At 41.0% G+C, this 23,139-nt stretch overlaps 1 protein-coding gene across 1 annotated transcript; it reads left to right on the top strand.

Annotated features, from left to right (window-relative positions):
* The first annotated feature begins 644 nt into the window (after positions 1–644).
* On the top strand, positions 645–14,179 carry LOC116758398 (olfactory receptor 1440-like). Its single transcript, XM_032641205.1, is given in 3 exon segments — positions 645–676; positions 13,229–13,716; positions 13,719–14,179. Coding segments are annotated over 3 exon segments (981 nt in total).
* The last annotated feature ends 8,960 nt before the right edge of the window (positions 14,180–23,139 follow it).

The following is a 23,139-nucleotide window of genomic DNA, read 5'->3' as shown; positions in this document are numbered from 1 at the left end:
CAGTGGCACAATTTTCCCTCTAGTTGAAGAAACCACGTGGAAAGGCAAATTACAATTGAAAGTCTGTTTGTAGAGACAGGAATCAAAGCAAAGTGGATAACGTATATCAACGTCTGATGTGTCCGGCTACCGCATCCAGATAGGCTGAGACCTTGGGCCAGGGAGCTACCAATTTTTCTCCATACACACACTCATTCACAAATTAGTAACTGATGCATTCAATGAGCTCTGATGAGATTTTCAACTTTTTTCTAAAGATTACCAGTCTCATGTTTCTGACCTTAAACCTCGGCAAACCTAGAGTTTGCTTGTTTTGCGCTGATCTACACGAATAAGGAAACATTTGCATTTCACTTCCCTGTGTCCAGAAAACTGATCTGGATTTCCCTGACCTACAACGGAGCAGGGAGAGTCTGAGGTCTTGCCTGCAAGGAGATAAAGCATGTATCCCAGAATTCTCCCATTATCTTGATCTACCACTATTATCAACCAGGGTTCTTGGCCTCCTTAATTAATAGAAATTGATCAGAGGCCGGACAAGAAATTCAGGCAAGGCTTTGTTGGGGCCCCTGATGCAGCACAGAGGGGAGTGAGAACAAGCAAGAGATTCCCTTGCTTGCCAGCTCCCTGAGTGGGGGAGGGGCATGGGGGCGGGGCGAGCTTGTTCCTTATATGGGTGAGTGTAGGGGTGTGTCCAGGGGTTGGGCTGGGGGGGGTCGCTTAGGTGGTTTGCCCACCCCTTAGGTGGAGTGTTGTGTGCAAGGGGCATGCACAGTACCCTGCTTTTGCTCTGGGCTCTTCAAAAGTGGCAGTTGGGTTTTTTGTCTCTCTGTATGTTTTGTCCAGAATTTGCCCTAACCGTGTATGCATGCAGTTATTTTTAGTCCCATACAGTTTATTTGTATTTTGTTGCCCAAGGAGAGGTGTGTCCCCATGCAAGCGTTGCAGCACTGCAGCAAAGGGTCCCAGGCCCCAGCCTGTCTCAAGTCTACTTTCTCTGAATTTTTTTTTTTTTTTTTTTTGGCGGTACGTGGGCCTCTCACTGTTGTGGCCTCTCCCGTTGCGGAGCACAGGCTCCGGACGCGCAGGCTCAGCGGCCATGGCTCACGGACCCAGCCGCTCCGCGGCATGCGGGATCTTCCCGGACCGGGGCACGAACCCGCGTCCCCTGCATCGGCAGGCGGACTCTCAACCACTGCGCCACCAGGGAAGCCCCCAACCGTTTATTTTTGACATTTGCTGGTTTTATTCCAACCTCACTCTTCATGCTTCCCTATCCCTTTGTAATGATGGCCCAAATCTATGTGCAATACCACATATGGATCTGGCCAGGGACGAGATTCCCTTCATTCCTACAAGTAAAGAAATAGCCATGGCGGGCTCTTGCAGTCATGGCTTGGAACTGTTATAAACTGGGTGTGGCAGCATCTCCCATCAGTGTTCCCAGACTAGATGGCTGGCACCATCTGGTTGGAAGACAGAAAAACCACACAGTTTGGTGGGACCACACTCTAGAAATAAACAGGCATCTGGGATCCAGGGAGACCTCACGGAAGAATAGAGGTTTCATCTCTCTCCAAGTTCTTCTGAAATAGAATCACGATGTCTGATTAGACTTATATATCAACGTAAGTAGAAAAACTGGCATGTGTAAAGTATCACGTTGATATTGTATGGTATATTCTTTATTCTAATAAAACCTCTTTTTTATGCAAAGGAAGGCTGGGTTGTTTTCATCTTACGGAATCCTTAAGAAGCAAAATTGATCCATGTGGACCAGAGGGAGGAGATCCTTATATCAGACACACAATAAAACCCATAGTCCATTTTCTAACAACTATAAGCTAAGGAAGCAGCATAGCAGGGATCGTTTCACCCTTCAACTTGATCCCCAGTCTAGAATACAACCTCTCTGGGGTTGAGAAGCAGCTGGGAGGTGTCCTTGAGCCTAATCAAGAAGAGGTGGGTTCTGGGAAGTCCTGCCTCTAGCACTCCTACCAGTCCAATCTTTCCTTTACTTATTTCATGTATCCTGTGACATACACTATTTATAATTTGCTGTTATCATCTGTGCTATCTGTCTGGATGACACTTTTTTTTTTTCCTTGCAGTTCCTCTTTTTACCCAAAGGCAAAGCAAGTATTCCTTCTCTGTTTCACACTTTTGGTGTCTGTGGCTTCCAGATCTCTGAAGGTTCTGGAATTGTTTTTCATCATACGTGCTATCTCTGGTAGTTTTTCAACAGAAGGTCATATGTGAGATTTTCCTGCTTCGGCTAGTTAAACACCTTTGAGGAAAACTCTAGCCTTCTTTATTCATTTGATTTAATTTTGTTTAACAATTACAATTAGGTGTAACTCACTGTGAAGGGGAAAATATTTGTTAGTTTGAAGGGGAAAATAACCTTTTCTGTCCTCAGCCATCATTGCTTGAGCGGGATTGGTTCCAACTCTGGGTTTCAGGGTTGAACCCCGACGGGCTTAGGACAATTAGAAAATATCTGAAATGCAAATCAAAACCACAATGAGGTATCATCTCACACCTGGCAGAATGGGTATCATCAAAAAGTCTACAAATAATAAATGCCGGAGAGGATGTAGAGAAAAAGGAACCCTCCTACACTGTTGGTGGGAATGTAAATTGGCGCAGTCACTAAGGAGAACAGTATGGAGGTTCCTTAAAAAACTAAAAATAGAGCTACCATATGATCCAGCAATCCCACTACTGGCCATATATCTGGAAAACACACCGAAACTCTAACTGAAAAAGATACATGCACCCTAATGTTCATAGCAGCACAATTTACAATAGCCAAGACATGGAAGCAACCCAAGTGCCCATCGACAGAAGATTGGTTTGAGAAGATGGGTTATTACTCAGTCATAAAAAAACAATGAAATATTGCCATTTGCAGCAACATCCGTGGACCTAGAGAATATCATACTAAGTGAAGTAAGTCAGACAGAGAAAGACAAATATTATATGATATCACTTATATGTGGAATCTAAAAATAATGCAAATGAATGTATATACAAAACAGAAATAGACTCACAGATGTAGAAAACAAACTTATAGTTACCAAAGGGGGAAAGGGAAGAGGGATAGATTAGGAGTATGGGATTAACAGATACAAACTACTATACATAAAATACAGAAGCATCAAGGATTTACTGTATAACACAGGGAACTATATTCAATATCTGTAATAACCTATAATGGAAAATGATCTGAAAAAATATATAACTGAATCACTTTGCTGTACACCTAAAACTAACACAATATTGTAAATCAACTATACTTCAACTAAAAAAAAGAAAATATCTGATAGCCATTTCAACTAGCTTAGTGTCGAATGAGGGGTATAGCCCAGTCAAAGCCAGAAAGATGCAAGGAGATGTTTGCTGGGCCTTTTGGGGAGAAATATTTTTCTCTTCTGTGGAAGCTACAAGAAGAGATGCTCTCTTCTTTTGGATGATGTGAAGTGACTCTGTGAGATCTAGAACTTGTACAATTTTGTTACCACGGGATGCAACATTTCTGCATAAGGCAAATGAAACAAAAACGAAGAGACTGGATGTTTATGATACAGTTTGAGCCACTGGATCAGAATTTCTCTCATTACTTGTTTTTTTTTAAGCTTTCAAATTGCACATCTTTTATTGAATAGATCAATTATAAAAGGTTATTTTTTAATTGCCAAAAGGTACATGAATGAAGTTAAAATGAAGAGAGAAACGCACCGGTAATTCCTATTAAAGAGTAAAACCTGAACGGAAATTATATAAAACAGATTGATACTGATCTACTAACTGACACATTAAATTGGATGTAGAGTATTTAAACTAAGCAAACAGGTGGCAGAAAGCTCAAAGAAACTAAGAGGACTAGCAGAATGGTACATAAATAACCAGCAAGCCAAATATACAGGAGACGGAGAAAAGAAAACAACATAGTATATATCTGTGATTCTAATATCAATGAAATGAACTGCATTTTAAAAGTGAAGCTTTAGTCATTTCAAGAGTCCAAAATATGTACCCAGTAATATCCCTCGAAGAAAGATCTGCATTTAATTTCTTGTTAAATTCTTCACCAACTTCCACTTCTACAGTCCAACATATTATGACTACTTCAGTTTTATGAGCTAATAGATTCACTTGATTGTTTTGATCAGTTCTTTTTTTTCTGTCATTAAAAATGAAAGATTCCTGATTCTGGAAATAATTTTGTAATATATACCAAGAATCAAAAAAATATGATTCTTTTTGTGAAAGTCAACGCTATTCTTAATATATTAATTACTTACTGCTGTGCAAGAAATTGTTACAAAACTTTGTGCCTTGAAACAAAAAGAGATATTTATTATCTCATACAGTTTCTGTGGATCAGGAATCCAGGGGCAACTTGGCTGTGTGGTTCTGGCTCGGGGTCTCTCATGAGGTTGCATTCAGTAGTTGGTCAAGGCGTAGGCTTCTGAAGCTAGATCGAGGCTGGAGGATCCACTTCCAAATAGATCTCTCACATAGCTCGCAAGTTGGTGCTGACCGATGACAGAGACCAATATTCTCGGTTGCATGGGTTAGCCCTGTTATATATAGGAAGGGTCTACGTAAGTTCAAGGATCATTGGGGACCGTTTTGAAGGCTGCCTGTCCCACTCATTAGAAATGTTTCAGAGTAACTATATTCGAAACATTCATTGAAAATTTGGAAACAATTTATATGCTACATGAAGAAAATGGTTAAATACGTTAAGGTAAAGTCAGGGGTCTATTACAATGCACATGGAGGAAAATAATATTTGTAATGAACTCATGAGGTTTTGATAATCAATCAATCCACAAATTTAGGGACTCAAGAAATAATTTAAAAAATTTTTCCATAACATTATTTTTCCTTTGCGCTCCCCTTACTTCTCTACTGGGAAAAAACATTGGTTGATTCAAGTGTCCTTTGCTCTTCTTCCTACATTTGTGTCTAAGTTCTAGAGGGCTTGAATGATGCCAGGACAATGGGGGCTCAGGTCCTTGACCTCTCTCCATAGCAGCATCTCCTGAAATATCTATTGCCTCATCAGATTCCTGGCTGTCAAATCACAAATGGAATTCTGCTGCTGAATGCCATTTATCCCCATGATCAAGACATGTTAGGTCTGATGACTATTCATAGCTACTCTTGGCTAAATGGGAACTGTTGCTCCCATCCTTGACTATGGCTGCTGAGGAGACTCTGTAGAACCCAAGCCGTCACTGCCCAGTGGACCTGAACCACTATGATTATATTCTCTTAAGTTTCTGCCTGCCGACCCAGACTCTATCCATCTTTTGGTTAGGGTCTCTCTGTTCTTGGTGTCTCTAAACTTATTTGATAGCTGTGCTATTGCCCTTGGGCTGTGTCTATAAGCCATCCTGAAGACTCACGCATGGTTTTGACCTCATCACCTCTGCTTCAAACTCCTTTTGCTGTCACATCTCTTCTCTGAGGCTCAAAAACATAACAACTTATCTGCTTGAAAGAAGGGAATGGTTAGATATGTGGGGAAGAATATATTAGGTAAAACTTTGAAAATATTTCAAAAATATTCTCTTTAAGCTGTCACATACAGCTAAGTGCAAAATTTAAAAAGAGGGTTGGATGGGAATAAACAGATTAAAGACATGTTAGAAGCATGAGTAGACCTTATTTCTAATACATCACAACTAATATATTAAAAATAGCCTGGCCTTTTCTATCCCTTCTAAGATGTCCTTCCCATGTAGTGTCTGGGGAGAGAAAAACCAGACCTTGAGGATCAAAGGACAATGGCTGAGTCTACCTTAGTGTCTTGGCTACAAAACAAAAATTACTTCTCTTCTTGTACATTTTGAGAGATAAGACAGCAAAGTGGGGTGAAGGAAGGTGGAAGGACTCCTCGGTGTGTGTTTTGGGGAGATCAGTTTATTATCTTTTCAAAGTTTCCTACACACTTCGCCCAGTTCTCCCTGTTTTTTCCTCCTTGTCTCTACCCTTGCCTCTACCCTCTCATTCTCCCTTTCCTTCTCTTTCACGCCTTTAAACCAAACAGTTGGATCCATGGGAGAGAAGAGAACTATTTATGTTTCTTATTCCCGATTCCAAATCTCTGTAAGGTCTTTCTGAACATGATCCATCTATGGAGTTCCATCTCAAAGTAAAAAACAAAAACCAAAAACTCATTCAAGATAGGAGAGTTGAGACTCACTCTGCTGTAAAGAATCAGACACAGGGAGTCGGGAAAAAGTCTGGAGCTGCAAAGAGGCAAGAGACTTTTTCTTCCCTCTTTGTTATCTGGTGCGCGAGGAGAGGGGATTAAGAGCGCTGCTTAAGGGAACTCCAGGGACGGGTGCAAGCCGCGGCCAACAGCGCGGACCCCAGAGACGGGCATGAGACGCTAAGGCTGCTGCTGCCGCCACCAAGAAGCCTGTGTGCGAGCACAGGTCACTATCCACACCCCCCTTCCGGGGAGCCTGTGCAGCCCGCCACTGCCAGGGTCCTGTGATCCAGGGACAACTTCCCCGGGGAAGTTGCACGCGCCTCAGGCTGGTGCAACATCACGCCGGCCTCTACCGCCGCAGGCCCGCCCCACACAACGTGCCCCTCCCTCCCCCCCACCCCGGCCTGAGTGAGCCAGAGCCCCCGAATCAGCCGCTCCTTTAAGCCCGTCCTGTCTGAGTGAAGCACAGACGCCCTCCGGCGACCTACACGCAGAGGCAGGGCCAAATCCAAAGCTGAACCCCGGGAGCTGTGCGAACAAAGAAGAGAAAGGGAAATCTCTCCCAGCACCCTCGGGAGCAGCGGATTAAATCTCCACAATCAACTTGATGTACCCTGCATCTGTGGAATACCTGAATAGACAACGAATCATCCCAAATTGAGGAGGTGGACTTTGGGAGCAAGATTTATGATTTTTTACCCTTTTCCTCTTTTTGTGAGTGTGTATGTGTATGCTTCTTTGTGAGATTTTGTCTGTATAGCTTTGCTTTCACCATTTGTCCTAGGGGTCTATCCGTCCGTTTTTTGGTTCTTTTTACTTAAAAAATTTTTTTTCTTAATAATTATTTTTTTATTTTATTAATTTTATTTTACCTTACTTTATTTTATTTTCTTTTATCTTCTTTCTTTCTACTTTTTTCTCCCTTTTATTCTGAGTTGTGTGGATGAAAGGCTCTTGGTGCTGCCTCTGAGGTGGGAGAGCCAACTTCAGGACACTGGTCACCAAGAGACCTCCCAGCTCCACGTAATATCAAACGGCGAAAATCTCCCGGAGATCTCCATCTCAACACCAGCACCCAGCTTCACTCAATGACCAGCAAGCTACAGTGCTGGACACCTATGCCAAACAACTAGCAAGACAGGAACACAACCCCACCCATTAGCAGAGAGGCTGCCTAAAATCATAACAAGTCCACAGACACCCCAAAATACACCACCAGACGTGGACCTGCCCACCAGAAAGACAAGATCCAGCCTCATCCACCAGAACACAGGCACTAGTCCCCTCCACCAGGAAGCCTACACAACCCACTGAACCAACTTTAGCCACTGGGGACAGACACCAAAAACAACGGGAACTATGAACCTGCAGCCTGCAAAAAGGAGACCCCAAACACAGTAAGATAAGCAAAATGAGAAGACAGAAAAACACACCGCAGATGAAGGAGCAAGATAAAAACCCACCAGACCTAACAAATGAATAGGAAATAGGCAGTCTACCTGAAAAAGAATTCAGAATAATGATAGTAAAGATGATACAAAATCTTGGAAATAGAATAGAGAAAATGCAAGAAACATTTAACAAGGACCTAGAAGAACTAAAGATGAAACCAGCAATGATGAACAACACACTAAATGAAATTAAAAATACTCTAGAAGGGATCAATAGCAGAATAACTGAGGCAGAAGAACAGATAAGTGACTTGGAAGATAAAATAGTGGAAATAACTACTGCAGAGCAGAATAAAGAAAAAAGAATGAAAAGAACTGAGGACAGTCTCAGAGACCTCTGGGACAACATTAAACACAGCAACATTCAAATTGTAGGGGTTCCAGAAGAAGAAGAGGAAAAGAAAGGGACTGAGAAAATATTTGAAGAGATTATAGTTGAAAACTTCCCTAATATGGGAAAGGAAATAGTTAATCAAATCCAGGAAGCACATAGAGTCCCATACAGGATAAATCCAAGGAGAAACATGCCAAGACACATATTAATCAAACTGTCGAAAATTAAATACAGAGAAAACATATTAAAAGCAGCAAGGGAAAAACAACAAGTAATAAACAAGGGAGTCCCCATAAGGTTAACATCTGACCTTTCAGCAGAATCTCTGCAAGCCAGAAGGGACTGGCAGGACATATTTAAAGTGATGAGGGAGAAAAACTTAACAACCAAGATTACTTTACCCAGCAAGGATCTCATTCAGATTAGATGGAGAAATTAAAACCTTTACAGACAGGCAAAAGCTGAGAGAGTTCAGCACCACGAAACCAGCTTTACAACAAATGCTAAAGGATCTTCTCTAAGCAAGAAGCACAAGAGAAGGAAAAGACCTATTATAACAAACCCAAAACAATTAAGAAAATGGGAATAGGAACATACATATCAATAATTACCTTAAATGTAAATGGATTAAATGTTCCCACCAAAAGACACAGACTGGCTGAATGGATACAAAAACAAGACCCATATATATGATGTCTACAAGAGACCGACTTCAGACCTAGAGACACATACAGACTGAAAGTGAGGGGATGGAAAAAGATATTCCATGCAAATGGAAGCCAAAAGAAAGCTGGAGTAGCAATTCTTATATCAGACAAAATACACTTTAAAATAAAGATTATTAGAAGAGCCAAAGAAGGACACTACATAATGATCAAGGGATTGATCCAAGAAGATATAACAATTGTAAATATTTATGCACCCAACATAGGAGCACCTCAATACATAAGGCAAATACTAACAGCCATAAAAGGGGAAATCGACAATAACACATTCATAGTAGGGGACTTTAACACCTCACTTTCACCAATGGACAGATCATCCAAAATGAAAATAAATAAGGAAACACAAGCTTTAAATGATACATTAAACAAGATGGACTTAATTGATATTTACAGGACATTCCATCCAAACACAACAGAATACACATTTTTCTCAAGTGCTCATGGAACATTCTCCAGGATAGATCATATCTTGGGTCACAAATCAAGCCTTGGTAAATTTAAGAAAATTGAAATCATATCAAGTATCTTTTCCGATCACAACACTATGAGACTAGATATCAATTACAGGAAAAGATCTGTTAAAAAATACAAACACATTGGAGGCTAAACAATACACTACTTAATAACGAAGTGATCATTGAAGAAATCAAAGAGGAAATCAAAAAATACCTAGAAACAAATGACAATGGAGACACGACGACCCAAAACCTATGGAATGCAGCAAAAGCAGTTCTAAGAGGGAAGTTTATAGCAATACAATCCTACCTTAAGAAACAGGAAACATCTCGAATAAATAACCTAACCTTGCACCTAAAGCAATTAGAGAGAGAAGAACAAAAAAACCCCAAAGTTAGCAGAAGGAAAGAAATAATAAAGATCAGATCAGAAATAAATGAAAAAGAAATGGAGGAAACAATAGCAAAGATCAATAAAACTAAAAGCATTTTCTTTGAGAAGATCAACAAAATTGATAAACCACTAGCTAGACTCATCAAGAAAAAAAGGGAGAAGATTCAAATCAATAGAATTAGAAATGAAAAAGGAGAAGTAACAACTGACACTGCAGAAACACAAAAGATCATGAGAGATTCCTACAAGCAACTCTATGCCAATAAAATGGACAACCTGGAAGAAATGGACAAATTCTTAGAAAGGCACAACCTGCCAAGACTGAATCAGGAAGAAATAGAAAATATGAACAGACCAATCACAAGCACTGAAATTGAAACTGTGATTAAAAATCTTCCAAGAAACAAAAGCCCAGCACCAGATGGCTTCACAGGCAAATTCTATCAAACATTTAGAGAAGAGCTAACACCTATCCTTCTCAAACTCTTCCAAAATATAGCAGAGGGAGGAACACTCCCAAACTCATTCTACGAGGCCACCATCACCCTGATACCAGAACCAGACAAGAATATCACAAAGAAAGAAAACTACAGGCCAATATCACTGGTTAACATAGATGCAAAAATCCTCAACAAAATACTAGCAAACAGAATCCAACAGCACATTAAACGGATCATACACCATGATCAAGTGGGGTTTATTCCAGGGATGCAAGGATTCTTCAATATATGCAAATCAATCAATGTGATACACTATATTAACCAAATGAAGGAGAAAAACCATATGATCATCTCAATAGATGCAGAGAAAGCTTTCGACAAAATTCAACACCCATTTATGACAAAAACCCTCCAGAAAGTAGGCATAGAGGGAACTTTCCTCAACATAATAAAGGCCATATATGACAAACCCACAGCCAACATCATCCTCAATGGTGAAAAACTGAAAGCACTTCCACTAAGATCAGGAACAAGACAAGGTTGCCCACTCTTATTCAACATAGTTTTGGAAGTTTTAGCCACAGAAATCAGAGAAGAAAAGGAAATAAAAGGAATCCAAATCGGAAAAGAAGAAGTAAAGCTGTCACTGTTTGCAGATGACATGATACTATACATAGAGAATCCTAAAGATGCTACCAGAAAACTACTAGAGCTAATCAATGAATTTGGTAAAGTAGCAGGATACAAAATTAATGCACAGAAATCTCTTATGTTCCTATACACTAATGATGAAAAATCTGAAAGTGAAATCAAGAAAACACTCCCATTTACCATTGCAACAAAAAGAATAAAATATCTAGGAATAAACCTACCTAAGGAGACAAAAGGCCTGTATGAAGAAAATTATAAGACACTGATGAAAGAAATTAAATATGATACAAATAGATGGAGAGATATACCATGTTCTTGGATTGGAAGAATCAACATTGTGAAAATGACTCTACTACCCAAAGCAATCTACAAATTCAATGCAATCCCTATCAAACTACCACTGGCATTTTTCACAGAACTAGAACAAAAAATTTCACAATTTGTATGGAAACACAAAAGACCCCGAATAGCCAAAGCAATCTTGACAGCAAAAAACGGAGCTGGAGGAATCAGGCTCCCTGACTTCAGACTATACTACAAAGCTACAGTAATCAAGACAATATGGTGCTGGCTCAAAAACAGAAGGATAGATCAGTGGAACAGGATAGAAAGCCCAGAGATATACCCACGCACATGTGGTCAACTTATCTTTGATAAAGAAGGCAGGAACGTACAGTGGAGAAAGGACAGCCTCTTCAATAAGTGGTGCTGGGAAAACTGGACAGGTACATGTAAAAGTTTGAGATTAGATCACTCCCTAACATCATACATAAAAATAAGCTCAAAATGGATTAAAGACCTAAATGTAAGGCCAGACACTATAAAACTCTTAGAGGAAAATATAGGCAGAACACTCTATGACATAAATCACAGCAAGATCCTTTTTGACCCACCTCCTAGAGAAATGGAAATAAAAACAAAAATAAACGAATCGGACCTAATGAAACTTCAAATCTTTTGCACAGCAAAGGAAACCATAAACAAGACCAAAAAACAACCCTCAGAATGGGAGAAAATATTTGCAAATGAAGCAACTGATAAAGGATTAATCTCCAAAATTTATAAGCAGCTCATGCAGCTCAATAACAAAAGAACAAACAACCCAATCCAAAAATGGGCAGAAGACTTAAATAGACATTTCTCCAAAGAAGATATAGAGACTGCCAACAAACACATGAAAGAATGCTCAACATCATTAATCATTAGAGAAATGCAAATCAAAACTACAATGAGATATCATCTCACACCAGTCAGATTGGCCTTCATCAAAAAATCTAGAAACAATAAATGCTGGAGAGCGTGTGGAGAAAAGGGAACACTCTTGCACTGCTGGTGGGAATGTGAATTGGTACAGCCACTATGGAGATCAGTATGGAGGTTCCTTAAAAAACTACAAATAGAACTACCATATGACCCAGCAATCCCACTACTGGGCATGTACCCTGAGAAAACCATAATTCAAAAAGAGTCATGTACCAAAATGTTCATTGCAGCTCTATTTATAATAGCCCAGAGATGGAAACAACCTAAGTGTCCATCATCAGATGAATGGATAAAGAAGATGTGGCACATATATACACTGGAATATTACTCAGCCATAAAAAGAAACGAAATTGAGCTATTTGTAATAAGGTGGATGGACCTAGAGTCTGTCATACAGAGTGAAGTAAGTCAGAAAGAGGAAAACAAATACCGTATGCTAACACATATATATGGAATTTAAGGGGAAAAAATGTCATGAAGAACCTAGGGGTAAGACAGGAATAAAGACACAGACCTACTAGAAAATGGACTTGAGGATATGGGGAGGGGGAAGGGTAAGCTGTGACAAAGAGAGAGAGTGGCATGGACATATATACACTACCGAATGTAAAATAGATAGCTAGTGGGAAGCAGCCGCATAGCACAGGGAGATCAGGTAGGTGGTTTGTGACCACCTAGAGGGGTGGGATAGGGAAGGTGGGAGAGAGGGAGACATGAGAGGGAGGGAGACACAAGAGGGAAGAGATATGGGAACATATGTATATGTGTAATTGATTCACTTTATTATAAAGCAGAAACTGACACACCATTGCAAAGCAATTGAACTCCAATAAAGATGTAAAAAATATATATATATATAAATAAATCAATAAAGTAAGTACAAATAAAAATAATGAAAAAGTATTTTTTTAAATGTGCAAGATTGTCAAAGAGTAAAGCTAAATAATTATGGGCAGTGTTGAATGGGATGTTAAGGTATATTGTCATAAAATCTTGAACTTGTGTAAACTAGTACCAATTTTTAGACAGCAGTTTGGCAACATCTGTGTGTTTATATTTGCACACATGTGTGTGTGTGCAGAAAAATTTGCCACAAACTATCACGTGTAACTGAGAAACGGGATTCCCAATGTTTTTTAAAATAATTACTTACATTGTTTAAAAAAGTTATCTTGACTATGGATAATTTTTGTCCAAAAACATGAGACTATATCCAAAACAAGTATGCTTCATAATATTAAAAATAGACAATCATTAACCCAAACTTCTTCTGCAGTTTGAAGAGACTTCAAGACAAGGGCTGGAGGAAGGAACAATACAAGAGGCACCAAATTTATCCTCTTGGGATTCTCAGATTCTCCCAAGCTCAGGATTGGTCTCTTTTCAGTGTTCTTGGGGACTTACCTCTTGACAGTGGCCTGGAACCTGGGTTTCGTCATCCTGATTAGGATGGACTCCTTCATACATACACCCATGTACTTCTTCCTTAGCAGCTTATCTTTATCCTTCTTAGATTTCTGCTACGTTACTTCTACAACACCCAAAATGCTCTCAGACTTCTTCCGGAAGCCTGAATTCATCTCCTTTATGGGATGCACCATGCAATACTTCTTTTTCGCTAGCCTGGGTCTGACGGAATCCTGTCTCCTGGCAGCGATGGCTTATGATCGCTGTGTTGCTGTTTGTAATCCTCTGCTCTGCACAGATATCATGTCCCCCACCCTCTGTGTGCAGGTGGTGGTTGGAGCCTATATAGTTGGATTCTTTGGCTGTGTGCTTTACTTCAGCTCAATTTCTGTGGACCAAATGGTATCAATCACTTCTCTGACCTGCCTCAATTATTAGTCCTCTCCTGCTCTGAAACCTTTTTCCTAAAAGTGATAAAGTTTGTGATAAGAGTGATTTTTGGTGTGGTATCCATCTTAATCATCGTGATATCTTATGGTTATATCCCTGCCACCATCCTGAAGATCAGCTCAGTTGAAGGCAGGGCCAAGGCCTTCAACACCTGTGCTTCTCACCCGGCAGTAGTGACGTTTTCCTTTGGATCAGGACTCTTTGTCCGTATGCACCCCAGAACTGATCATTCCCTGGGCTATGACAAGATGGCATCAGTCTTCTATACAGTGGTGATCCCCATGTTGAATCCTTTGACTTACAGTCTAAGGAACAAGGAAATCAAAGATACCCTTAAGTGGTGTAAGAAGAGAATGTTTTCCCATTGTCACAGTTAATTAAAGGTCTGGTAGATTAGTGACCCTGTTGACTGGAAGTTTCTAGACTATGTAAGAGAAATGCATTTAACGTCATTCCTGGTGCTCTGGCAGGATTTCAAGTGAGTCAACGCATCTAAATCCAGCACTGGCTCAGTGCCAGGCAAATCCTGTGGCTTCTTTGAGTCTTGACAGTTGACTCTCCTCTCTTACGCCAGCAATGACTTCACAAATTAATATATTAATTTTTATGTCAATATAACCTTCAGTTTCTCAGTGTTTGACCCTTACATACACTTTCAGAATTTCAGACTGCAGGCGGGAGAGAATGGGACTAAACACAGGTCAGTAAATGATCTTTCTCATACACAACATCACAAGTAGAACAATCACTTTGTTATAGACTTCAAACTCTCTGGGTGCCTAGGTAAATTCCAGTTGATGAAAACGGGGATGTGGAGAGAAGCGTAACTTTAGACTTTGACATAACTTCCTCGCCATGGAAAATACCACATGGAGTTTTGTCTAGAGTTTGTTTTCTGAGTTTCTATTTTTAGAACCTAACACCAATAGGAGAATGAACAAGGGACTTCTATGATACTATCCTGACCTGGGAGAGCCCAAATACAAAGAAAAGAAATGATCATTTGAATTCTGAAAGATATTGAAAAGATTACATTTCTGTTATTATGGCAGATTGAATAGCATAGATGCACCCACCACTGCAAAACTACTAAAGATGTCGGACAAAATATTTTTTAGAAAATATTTAAAAATACACTTCTGAGCAAACAAGAAAAGAAAAGGAAATCTCCAACCTCCAAATGTAAAGAAAAATCAGGAATCCTGAGAGTAAAGGCAGCTCTGAAGATGACTTTCACATTGGGGGGATCTGCTGAACTCTGGTAATATTTGGCCTGTATTGTGACAAGCACATGAGGCTCGGGGAGAGGGAGACCAAGCCCAAACTCTCGGGGAGAGTTTGATAGGAGACCCAGACATACGTATGAGAGTCCAGTGGACTAGACTTTGATATGAAAGGAAGTTAAGGAAAAAAAGTCTTATCTCGGGCTTCCCTGGTGGTGCAGTGGTTGAGAGTCCGCCCGCCGATGCAGGGGACACGGGTTCCTGCCTTGGTCTGGGAAGATCCCACATGCCGCGGAGCGGCTGGGCCCGTGAGCCATGGCCGCTGAGCCTGCACGTCCGGAGCCTGTGCTCCACAACGGGAGAGGCCACAACAGTGAGAGGCCCGCGTACAGAAAAAAAAAAAAAAAAGTCCTATCTCACAAACAAGAAATCTCAACTCTCTCAGGCTTAGTGCTGGATATGGGGAAAAGTAAACTGAAAATTTGTCACTATGCACCCTCATGGAGGTTTGTGGTCTGAATCACACAACCTCTGCAGATAAAGGAATCTTAGGTGAGAATTAATTTTAAAACAGCCCCAGGTTGGTAGTACCCTCAAGTACCAATCAAAAGCAAATGCAAATCCTTAAGAGAAAATCTTAAACCCAAGCTGAAATAATTCCCCCATATAACTATCTGAAGAAAATCGAGCTGTACAAATCTTAAAGTACAGAAGGAAACAAGATCTGATGGATGAAAGCTAGAAAGACCTGTCATGTCAAACCTATAAAGACATCAGGAATGGCAATTGTCTTAATACAAATAAACATTAGATAATGACTGATATGGTCAAAGTTAAGAAGGGGAATTGAAACTATCTTTAAAGACCAGGACAATGGAGGATTTCTGCATCTGGAGGTGTGGTGAATTATATACTATACCTGAATGACTCTCGTAATGGAAACACCTGAAATGTTAAATTTGAAATAAAATCATCTTTTAAATGAACTTCCAGTTAACTTAATGAAAAGGAGTAAAAGCTAAACCCTCAAAAGTAGTGAAACCAGGAACGCAGGAGAGTAAACAAGTGCTGAAAATGGCTATCAGTTGGAGAATCTTGCTAAAGGCTAGAGCCCCTGACTTCTACTATGTGGACTGCATGGGTGGTGGAGGCTCAGAAGACGAGACTTAGGACATGCCCCAGGGGAACTGGAAGGCTATAACCTCAGTATAAATTAACAAGAATTCCCACAGATTATGTTCAAGAACAAAAAAGAGCAGTTCATCGTAAAAAATAAAATAATCACAAACCTCTATCTAGAGTCAAACGTCCATAACTGAGAATGGCAGGGGCAAAATAATCCCTAGAAACAGACCTGAAAACTCTTAAGATATTGGCATTATTGGTAAAGAGGATAAAGCAGTGAGGCCTACCTACGTGGAAACACAGATGAAATCTCCCCTCAAAAGAGATACCCCCTCCTCAAAGGGAGAAATACTAAAAATAGGTCAGAGACCTGGTGAGTCAGAGTGCTAAAAACTGTAGAACCCAAAGGAAGAAGGTTGCCATTTGCCACAATGTGGATGGAACATAGGGGCATATGCTGAGCCATTAAGCTGGACAGAGAAAGACGAATACATATGATCTCACGTGTATGTGGAAGATAAACAAACAAACAATCTCACAGACAGAGAACAGATTGGTGGTTGCCTGAGGTACGGAGTAGGGAGGAGGCAAGTGGGTAAAGAGAATCAAAAAGTACAAACTTCCAGTTATAAAATAAATAAGTCAGGGGGACATAATGTACAGCCTGTAGACTCTATGTACCATGCTGTATATTGAAAGCATTGTTAAGAGAATAAATCTTAAAAGTTCTCATCACAAGAAAAATAATCTGTAGCTATGTGACGATGGACGTTAACTAGACATTGTGGTGAGCACCTCACAATGTATACAAATATTGAATCATTATGTGGTACCGCTGAAACTAATATAATGTTATATGTCAATTACATCTCAAAAAAAAAAGCAAAAGGAAGAGCGTTGGTATATCTATGCAGTGGAATATTATTGGGCCGTAAAAAGGAGTGAGGTGCTGACACGTGCTGCAATATGGCTGAACCTTGAAAACGTCATGCCAAGTGAAAGAACCAGTCACAAAGGACCACATGTTGTATGATTCCATTTTAATGAAATCTTCAGAATAGGCAGATATATACAGACAGAAAGATTAGTGATTGCAGAGGGATAAGGGGGTGGGGAGGAAAGGGGAGTGGCTGCTAGTGAATATGGGTAAAAATATTTAATGAAAACATCCTAAAATTAGATTGTGGTAATCGTTGAAAAACTCTGTGAATAGACTGCAAGTCACTGAATTGGACACTTTAAAAGGCTGAATTTTATAATACGTGAAGTATACCTCAGTAAAGCTGTATGTTTTGTTTTGTTTTGTTTTTGAAAGAAAGAGGCTGGAAAGTGCACAGGACAAAAGGCAAAGTTCTTGGGAAGGCACAATTTCTGTGGTGGGTATTCCTTAAATATTTGGTAATGAAAGAGAAAAAGGAAGTGAGCAGGAAAATTGAAGGTCCTAAGAAAAATTTTAAAATCAAGCAAAACACTCACCCATCTCTGTTCCTGAGTAAAGTGACTGTACAAAAGAATTGCTCTTCTCTGTACCAACAGAAGAGGACACTCTTAAGCTAAGAAACCCAGTTTAACGTTCAAGCCCCACTCCCTGTTTGATCCTCATAGAACCCTGCACAGTCTCAGACCTCAGGCCCTGGTAGAAACATGATTGAGCAATACTTCCAGGATCTAGCAATTCCCCCACCTGTGGTGCTGTGGCATGGTCCAGATATATCGTTCACCAACAAGACATATACCGAACAGCTCAGTGTTCTTGGGACAGTGTTACCTAACTCAGGTCCGGCTGCTCACTGCTCAAAAATCCATACGTGTGAGAGAGACAAATGTTGGTAGAAGGGAAAGTTGCTTTTAATCAGAATACCTGCAATCTGGGGAGATGGTGGACTCCGTGTCCCCCAAAAACCATCTCCAAAGATTCTGCTTGGCCATGAAAGTTTTTAAAGAGAAAAAGGGAAGCAATCTCAGTTAATCATTGAGATATGGGGTCAAAGTCATCCGCATACCCCGCTGTGTGTAGGCTTGTGTGCAGGCTTGCTGACTTTTTGTGATTTTTCTTTAGATGCTATCTTTTTCACGCAGCCTGTAAAAAGGGAAGTTAGGGAAGAGATCTGGTCATCTGTTAATTACTTATTCTTCATTTCTACTTCTTTGATCTACAGAAAGAACCAACAGATTAGGCGAGGTATTGTGTGGCCAAAATATGTGAAATATGTGTGAGGGCCGGAGATGAGTAGAGCATGGGGGTGCCAGCTTTAAGGTTAGTGACAAGACAACAGGGTCTCCCACAGAGAGCTCTTTCCTGCGAAAAACTGCTTACAACAGAACTGAGACAAATGAAAGAGCAGGAGGGTGCAGGGAGCCTTTTTGGTCAGAAGTAGAAACGAAGAGATTCACCATAGGTTTCCTCGAAATAGCCATTTCTCTTTATGCATTTAAAATATGGCTTGACTTGTATAGTTACATATAGATTGTCAAGAATGTATTACATAGCCATAAAGATGACCAAATTAACCAATGAATTTGAAGAGGCAAGTAAAATGGAACAGAGTCTTATATACATATGATATATGGGTTATGAGACACCAAAATGAGATATCCTGTTAGATTTTCATTAACCAGTAGAGGGAGATCCATCAGAAGACTCTACTGTAACTGAGGACTTAACACAAGACGAGGAGAGCAGTGGACGGATTTGACTAGTGAGTGTTGACACCGACTTTAGTGTAACTGTTTGCAGTTTGTATCCACAAACATTTGGTCTTCATGACAGCTTGGCTTTGAGACCCTCATCTTATAGATGAGGAAGCAGAACCTCAGCTCACATTTGGAAAGGCGGCCTAGCAAACGAGCAGCAGACGAGGGACAAGGCATGCACGTGCAACTACATCATCCAAGGGGACAGAATATTAACACGTCTCCCACAGTGGTCCAAACAGGATACTCTTTTCTCCCAGGAGTTGCCACTTTAGCTGGAATTATCCCTTCAAATATCTTGGCATGGCTGTCTGAGAAAGGCCAAGTGCATTCACCACTGCTATGTGCCTAGGACACATGAATACTTATCTTCGGTACTTCTCTTCACCCCAAGCCTTTTAGTCCCTTATAACTGTGGATTAAGATAAGAAAATTCTCACTGTAAGAAAACTCCTTGAACTAAACAACAAGCGCTTTCCAAGTAACTTCAACCTGGTTTCATCTGCAAAAGGGATGTGAAAATATTCTCCCTCCCAACTTCATAAGATGCAAGATGTGACACTCTCCTTGAAGAGGTGAGTAGAGCTAAAGAACCCCATTATCTTCTCTTGCCCTGTTCAGGAGGAAGACAGTAGGCAGAGAACCCAGCCGCACTGTGCTTAGAATTCTGACCTACAGAATTGTGAGATAATATATGCCTATTGTTTTTTTTTTTTTGCGGTACGCAGGCCTCTCACTGCTGTGGCCTCTCCCGTTGTGTGTGTTTGTTTTTAAGGTTGGCATTCTTTCTTTATTTATTTTTGGCTGCGTTGCGTCGTCGTTGCTGTGCGCGGGCTTTCTCTAGTTGCACGGAGCGGGGCCTACTCTTTGTTGCGGTGCGCGGGCCTCTCATTGTGGTGGCTTCTCTTGTTGCGAAGCACGGACTCTAGGTGCGCTGGCTTCAGTAGCTGTGGCTCGTGGGCTCTAGAGCGCGGGCTCAGTAGTTGTGGTGCACGGGCTTAGTTGCTCTGCGGCATGTGGGATCTTCCCGGAGCGGGGCTCGAACCCGTGTCCCCTGCATTGGCAGGCGGATTCTTAACCACTGTGCCACCAGGGAAGCCCACGCCTATTGTTTTAAGCTGCTAGATTTGTGTTAATTCGTTATGCAACAATGGGAAATTAATATCCTCATTTACATTTTAGTTTGCTTCTCTGTAAAGCTACCCCCCTCTGAACTTTGCAGTTGATATCCTGATGAAGTTTTAAAAGTTCCTGTATAGAAAAATTGTCCTGTTCCATTCAGGAAACAGTCACCGAGCTTCTGCTTGATGCCGAGCACTGCGATACAAAGAGGAATAAGAAGTTGAAGCCCTAAAAGACCTCAAAGAGAAATAATACAAGTAAAAGACCTCAAAGAGAAATAATACAAGTAGACACATAACTATTGCCTGAGTCAGAAAGTGATAGATGCCATGAGAGAGTAACGACTACAGGCTATGAGAGTTTAGAACAGGGAGAATTCATATCCAGTTGAGGGTGTCACGAAAGGTTATCTTGGGCTGGCTGTGGGGAATATGATAGGGAGACAACAGAAGGTTCAGGAAGGATTTTACGCAGCACTGAATTTCTTTGTGGGGTCGTAGACCTCATTTAAATAGCTGATCTCACCAGCAACCTAAGTCTGGGAATAGTACAGGGAAAAAGAAGAAAATCATGAGGGGTGGTAGTAGGAATAGCTTAGAGCCAGTAGACTCATGAACCTGGGAGGGTTTGAGGAACAGAGTCACCAAGAATAGGTTCACTGACAGTTGCATAGTAGAAAAAGAAGAAGTTTTGATAAAGGGAAATTTTAGGGTTTGAGATTTTAAAATTTAGCAGTCTCCCATTATGGTGAGGTCTGGGATGGGGCTACCACATTGTGTTACTGGGGTAGCATAGAGGTTGAAGCTGGTGGAGATCTAGAGGTCAAGACAGTGTACAGCTAGGTAATTTCAAGGCGTCAACCTTGAGAAACCATCTGATTTCTCTTTCCGGTTGCCCTTAATCCTAGAGAGCTAAATAAATGTTGACTTAAGGAGCAAACAGAAGAATGAAAGAATCAGAGTGAGGTAAAGTCAATCCAGAAATATTTCCAGCATTACTGAGTTCAAAATTTAGTCTTGAGGAGAGGCAACAAATGGGTGAGTAATAGGTTCTTTCTTGCCATTCCTAGCCATGTGTGGCTGCTTTTAAGCTGACTGCCCAAACACATTGGGTTAGAGTGACGTGTTGAGACCTCAATCAGAGATATAATAGAGGCAGTGCACAGAGGGAATCTGTTGGGTTTTCCCTCTATCTTTCTATCTGCCACATCTGATAGAATTTCAAGACCATTTTCAGATTTTCAGCTCATTAATCATTCAGTAAAATAAACAGATACTTGATACCCGACAGCTGCTCTCTCCTCTCTTCCTCTCTTGCCTCTCCAAGACGTCAACATCCATGTAGACTAAAATGTTCCTTACTCATCTGGCTTTTTATGGCCTCATAGACAAGGCCTTTCCCACCATCTGGGATCCAGCTGGATAGCGCTCTTCAGTGAACATTTATCAACCTGACTGCCTGTATCCAATCACAGCCGCCTTTTCTCCTTGAAATTCAGCCCACTGATACGTGCTACTTTTAAGATAAAGCAAATTCAGAGTGGTTGTACATTTCCCAAGCAACATCAGCTCTGGGTCATTTTAAGGTCTATTTTAAGGGACAGCTCAGCGTTGCAATGCACAGTTAATTGGATGCATGATTCCTACTGGCTCCATGCTTGTCCATGTTCTGTGTCCCAGAAAGTCTTCTTTAGGAACGTCTGGGGGTGGGCTCTCTCAGCAGGGGATACCACAGCAATGTGGCTCCCCAGAAGAGCCTCAACCCTTCCCATCACTCCAAACAGCACTGAAGGATCAGAGTCTCTTAAAGAATAGACAACAGATACTGTGTGTGAAGGGCGACATCTGCCTGACATGTGTGGTGGGGCAACTATTTTCTAGGTTTTGCAGTGCTGGTTTATAGATCTATTCTAAGACTGAGAATGGATTTCAGAGAATACCTTCTCCATTTACCCTGGACCCAGAAAAGTAAATAAACTTCTATGTAATTTTCAATGAGCTAAAACAACGACTGGCAAAGGCAGACGAGACCAGCTTTAAGCAAAAGCATAACGTCCTATAATTTTGTCCTCTGTGCCGCCTCCTCCCTTTTTAAGCCCCTCCCTTCCTGATTCTGTGTTCCCTGATTCACTGATTACAATTTGCCTCCACTGTTCTCATCCAACCTTCCTTCACCTCTCATGATTGGAGGCACAAGCTTAAGTTCTGGCTTCTGCCAATGACCGGCTGTGATCTGTCAGCAGCCATGCCTGAGAATTACTACAGCAGAGTATCCATCTCCAAGGCCTTTCCTTCAGTATCCAGATCTGTTCCAATGTCCCTAATCGTGAAAATTCTTTTCCCTGACCTTGCCAGCCATGATACCAGCTTTCCCATTTCCTTCTCTTCTTTTACTGCTAAACTGGGATCTCATTTTTTTCTGCACCTGGCTTTACTCAAACCCTCTCTGATCCCCACTCCAGATAGCCCATCTGAGATTGATGGACTCCTATTGAAACTGTGCTGGACAGATCACCACTTCCTTCTTGCCACATCCAGTGGCTTTTTATTCATATTTTTCTATCTTTGATTTCCATGCCAGGTTCACCAAGCGTCACTGGGTGGTAAGGGCTTTGAGGGTCAGGGTAAGAAACTTGGGTGTCGTCAGGCTATTAATGAACAATACGAATGAATATTCTTGAGCGAGGAGAGACACGGTTGGACCTGTTTCGGGAGGTCTTCCTGCAGGTCTAGGAGGAAGGATTGAATTGGAAAGAGTCTGAAGGCGAAAAGAAAGCAGTTGGAAGACTTTGGCAGATTATGACCAACCAGGTGAAAACTGCCTGACAAAGAGGGACTGGGATGGAGATGCCACGGAAGGCGGACTTTATTCTATTGAAGATATTCTTATTCTGCAAATGTCAAAAGAAAGAGAGTCCTTTCTGAAATTTTGCCTTGGGAAGAAGGGAAGGAGATAGGCAGGGGCTTTTAAAAACACCACAGTCTTCCAGTAATTCCATCCTTACACCCTTGCCTCTGCAACGAGGAGTAAGAAACTAGAGGGTTTTTTTGGTTTTATTCACATATTTTTTTAATCTAGAAAAGATGAATTACATACAAACGACTGCATTGACCATGATGACCCTTTCCCCAATGTCAAGCCTTAGAGGGATCCCAAGAATGTAGGCCTAAGGC

Source organism: Phocoena sinus, chromosome 8 (assembly GCF_008692025.1).
Source record: "Phocoena sinus isolate mPhoSin1 chromosome 8, mPhoSin1.pri, whole genome shotgun sequence".
Lineage (NCBI taxonomy): Eukaryota > Metazoa > Chordata > Mammalia > Artiodactyla > Phocoenidae > Phocoena > Phocoena sinus.
Note: the sequence above shows the minus strand (reverse complement) of the source record. Positions and strands in the feature narration are given on the sequence as shown.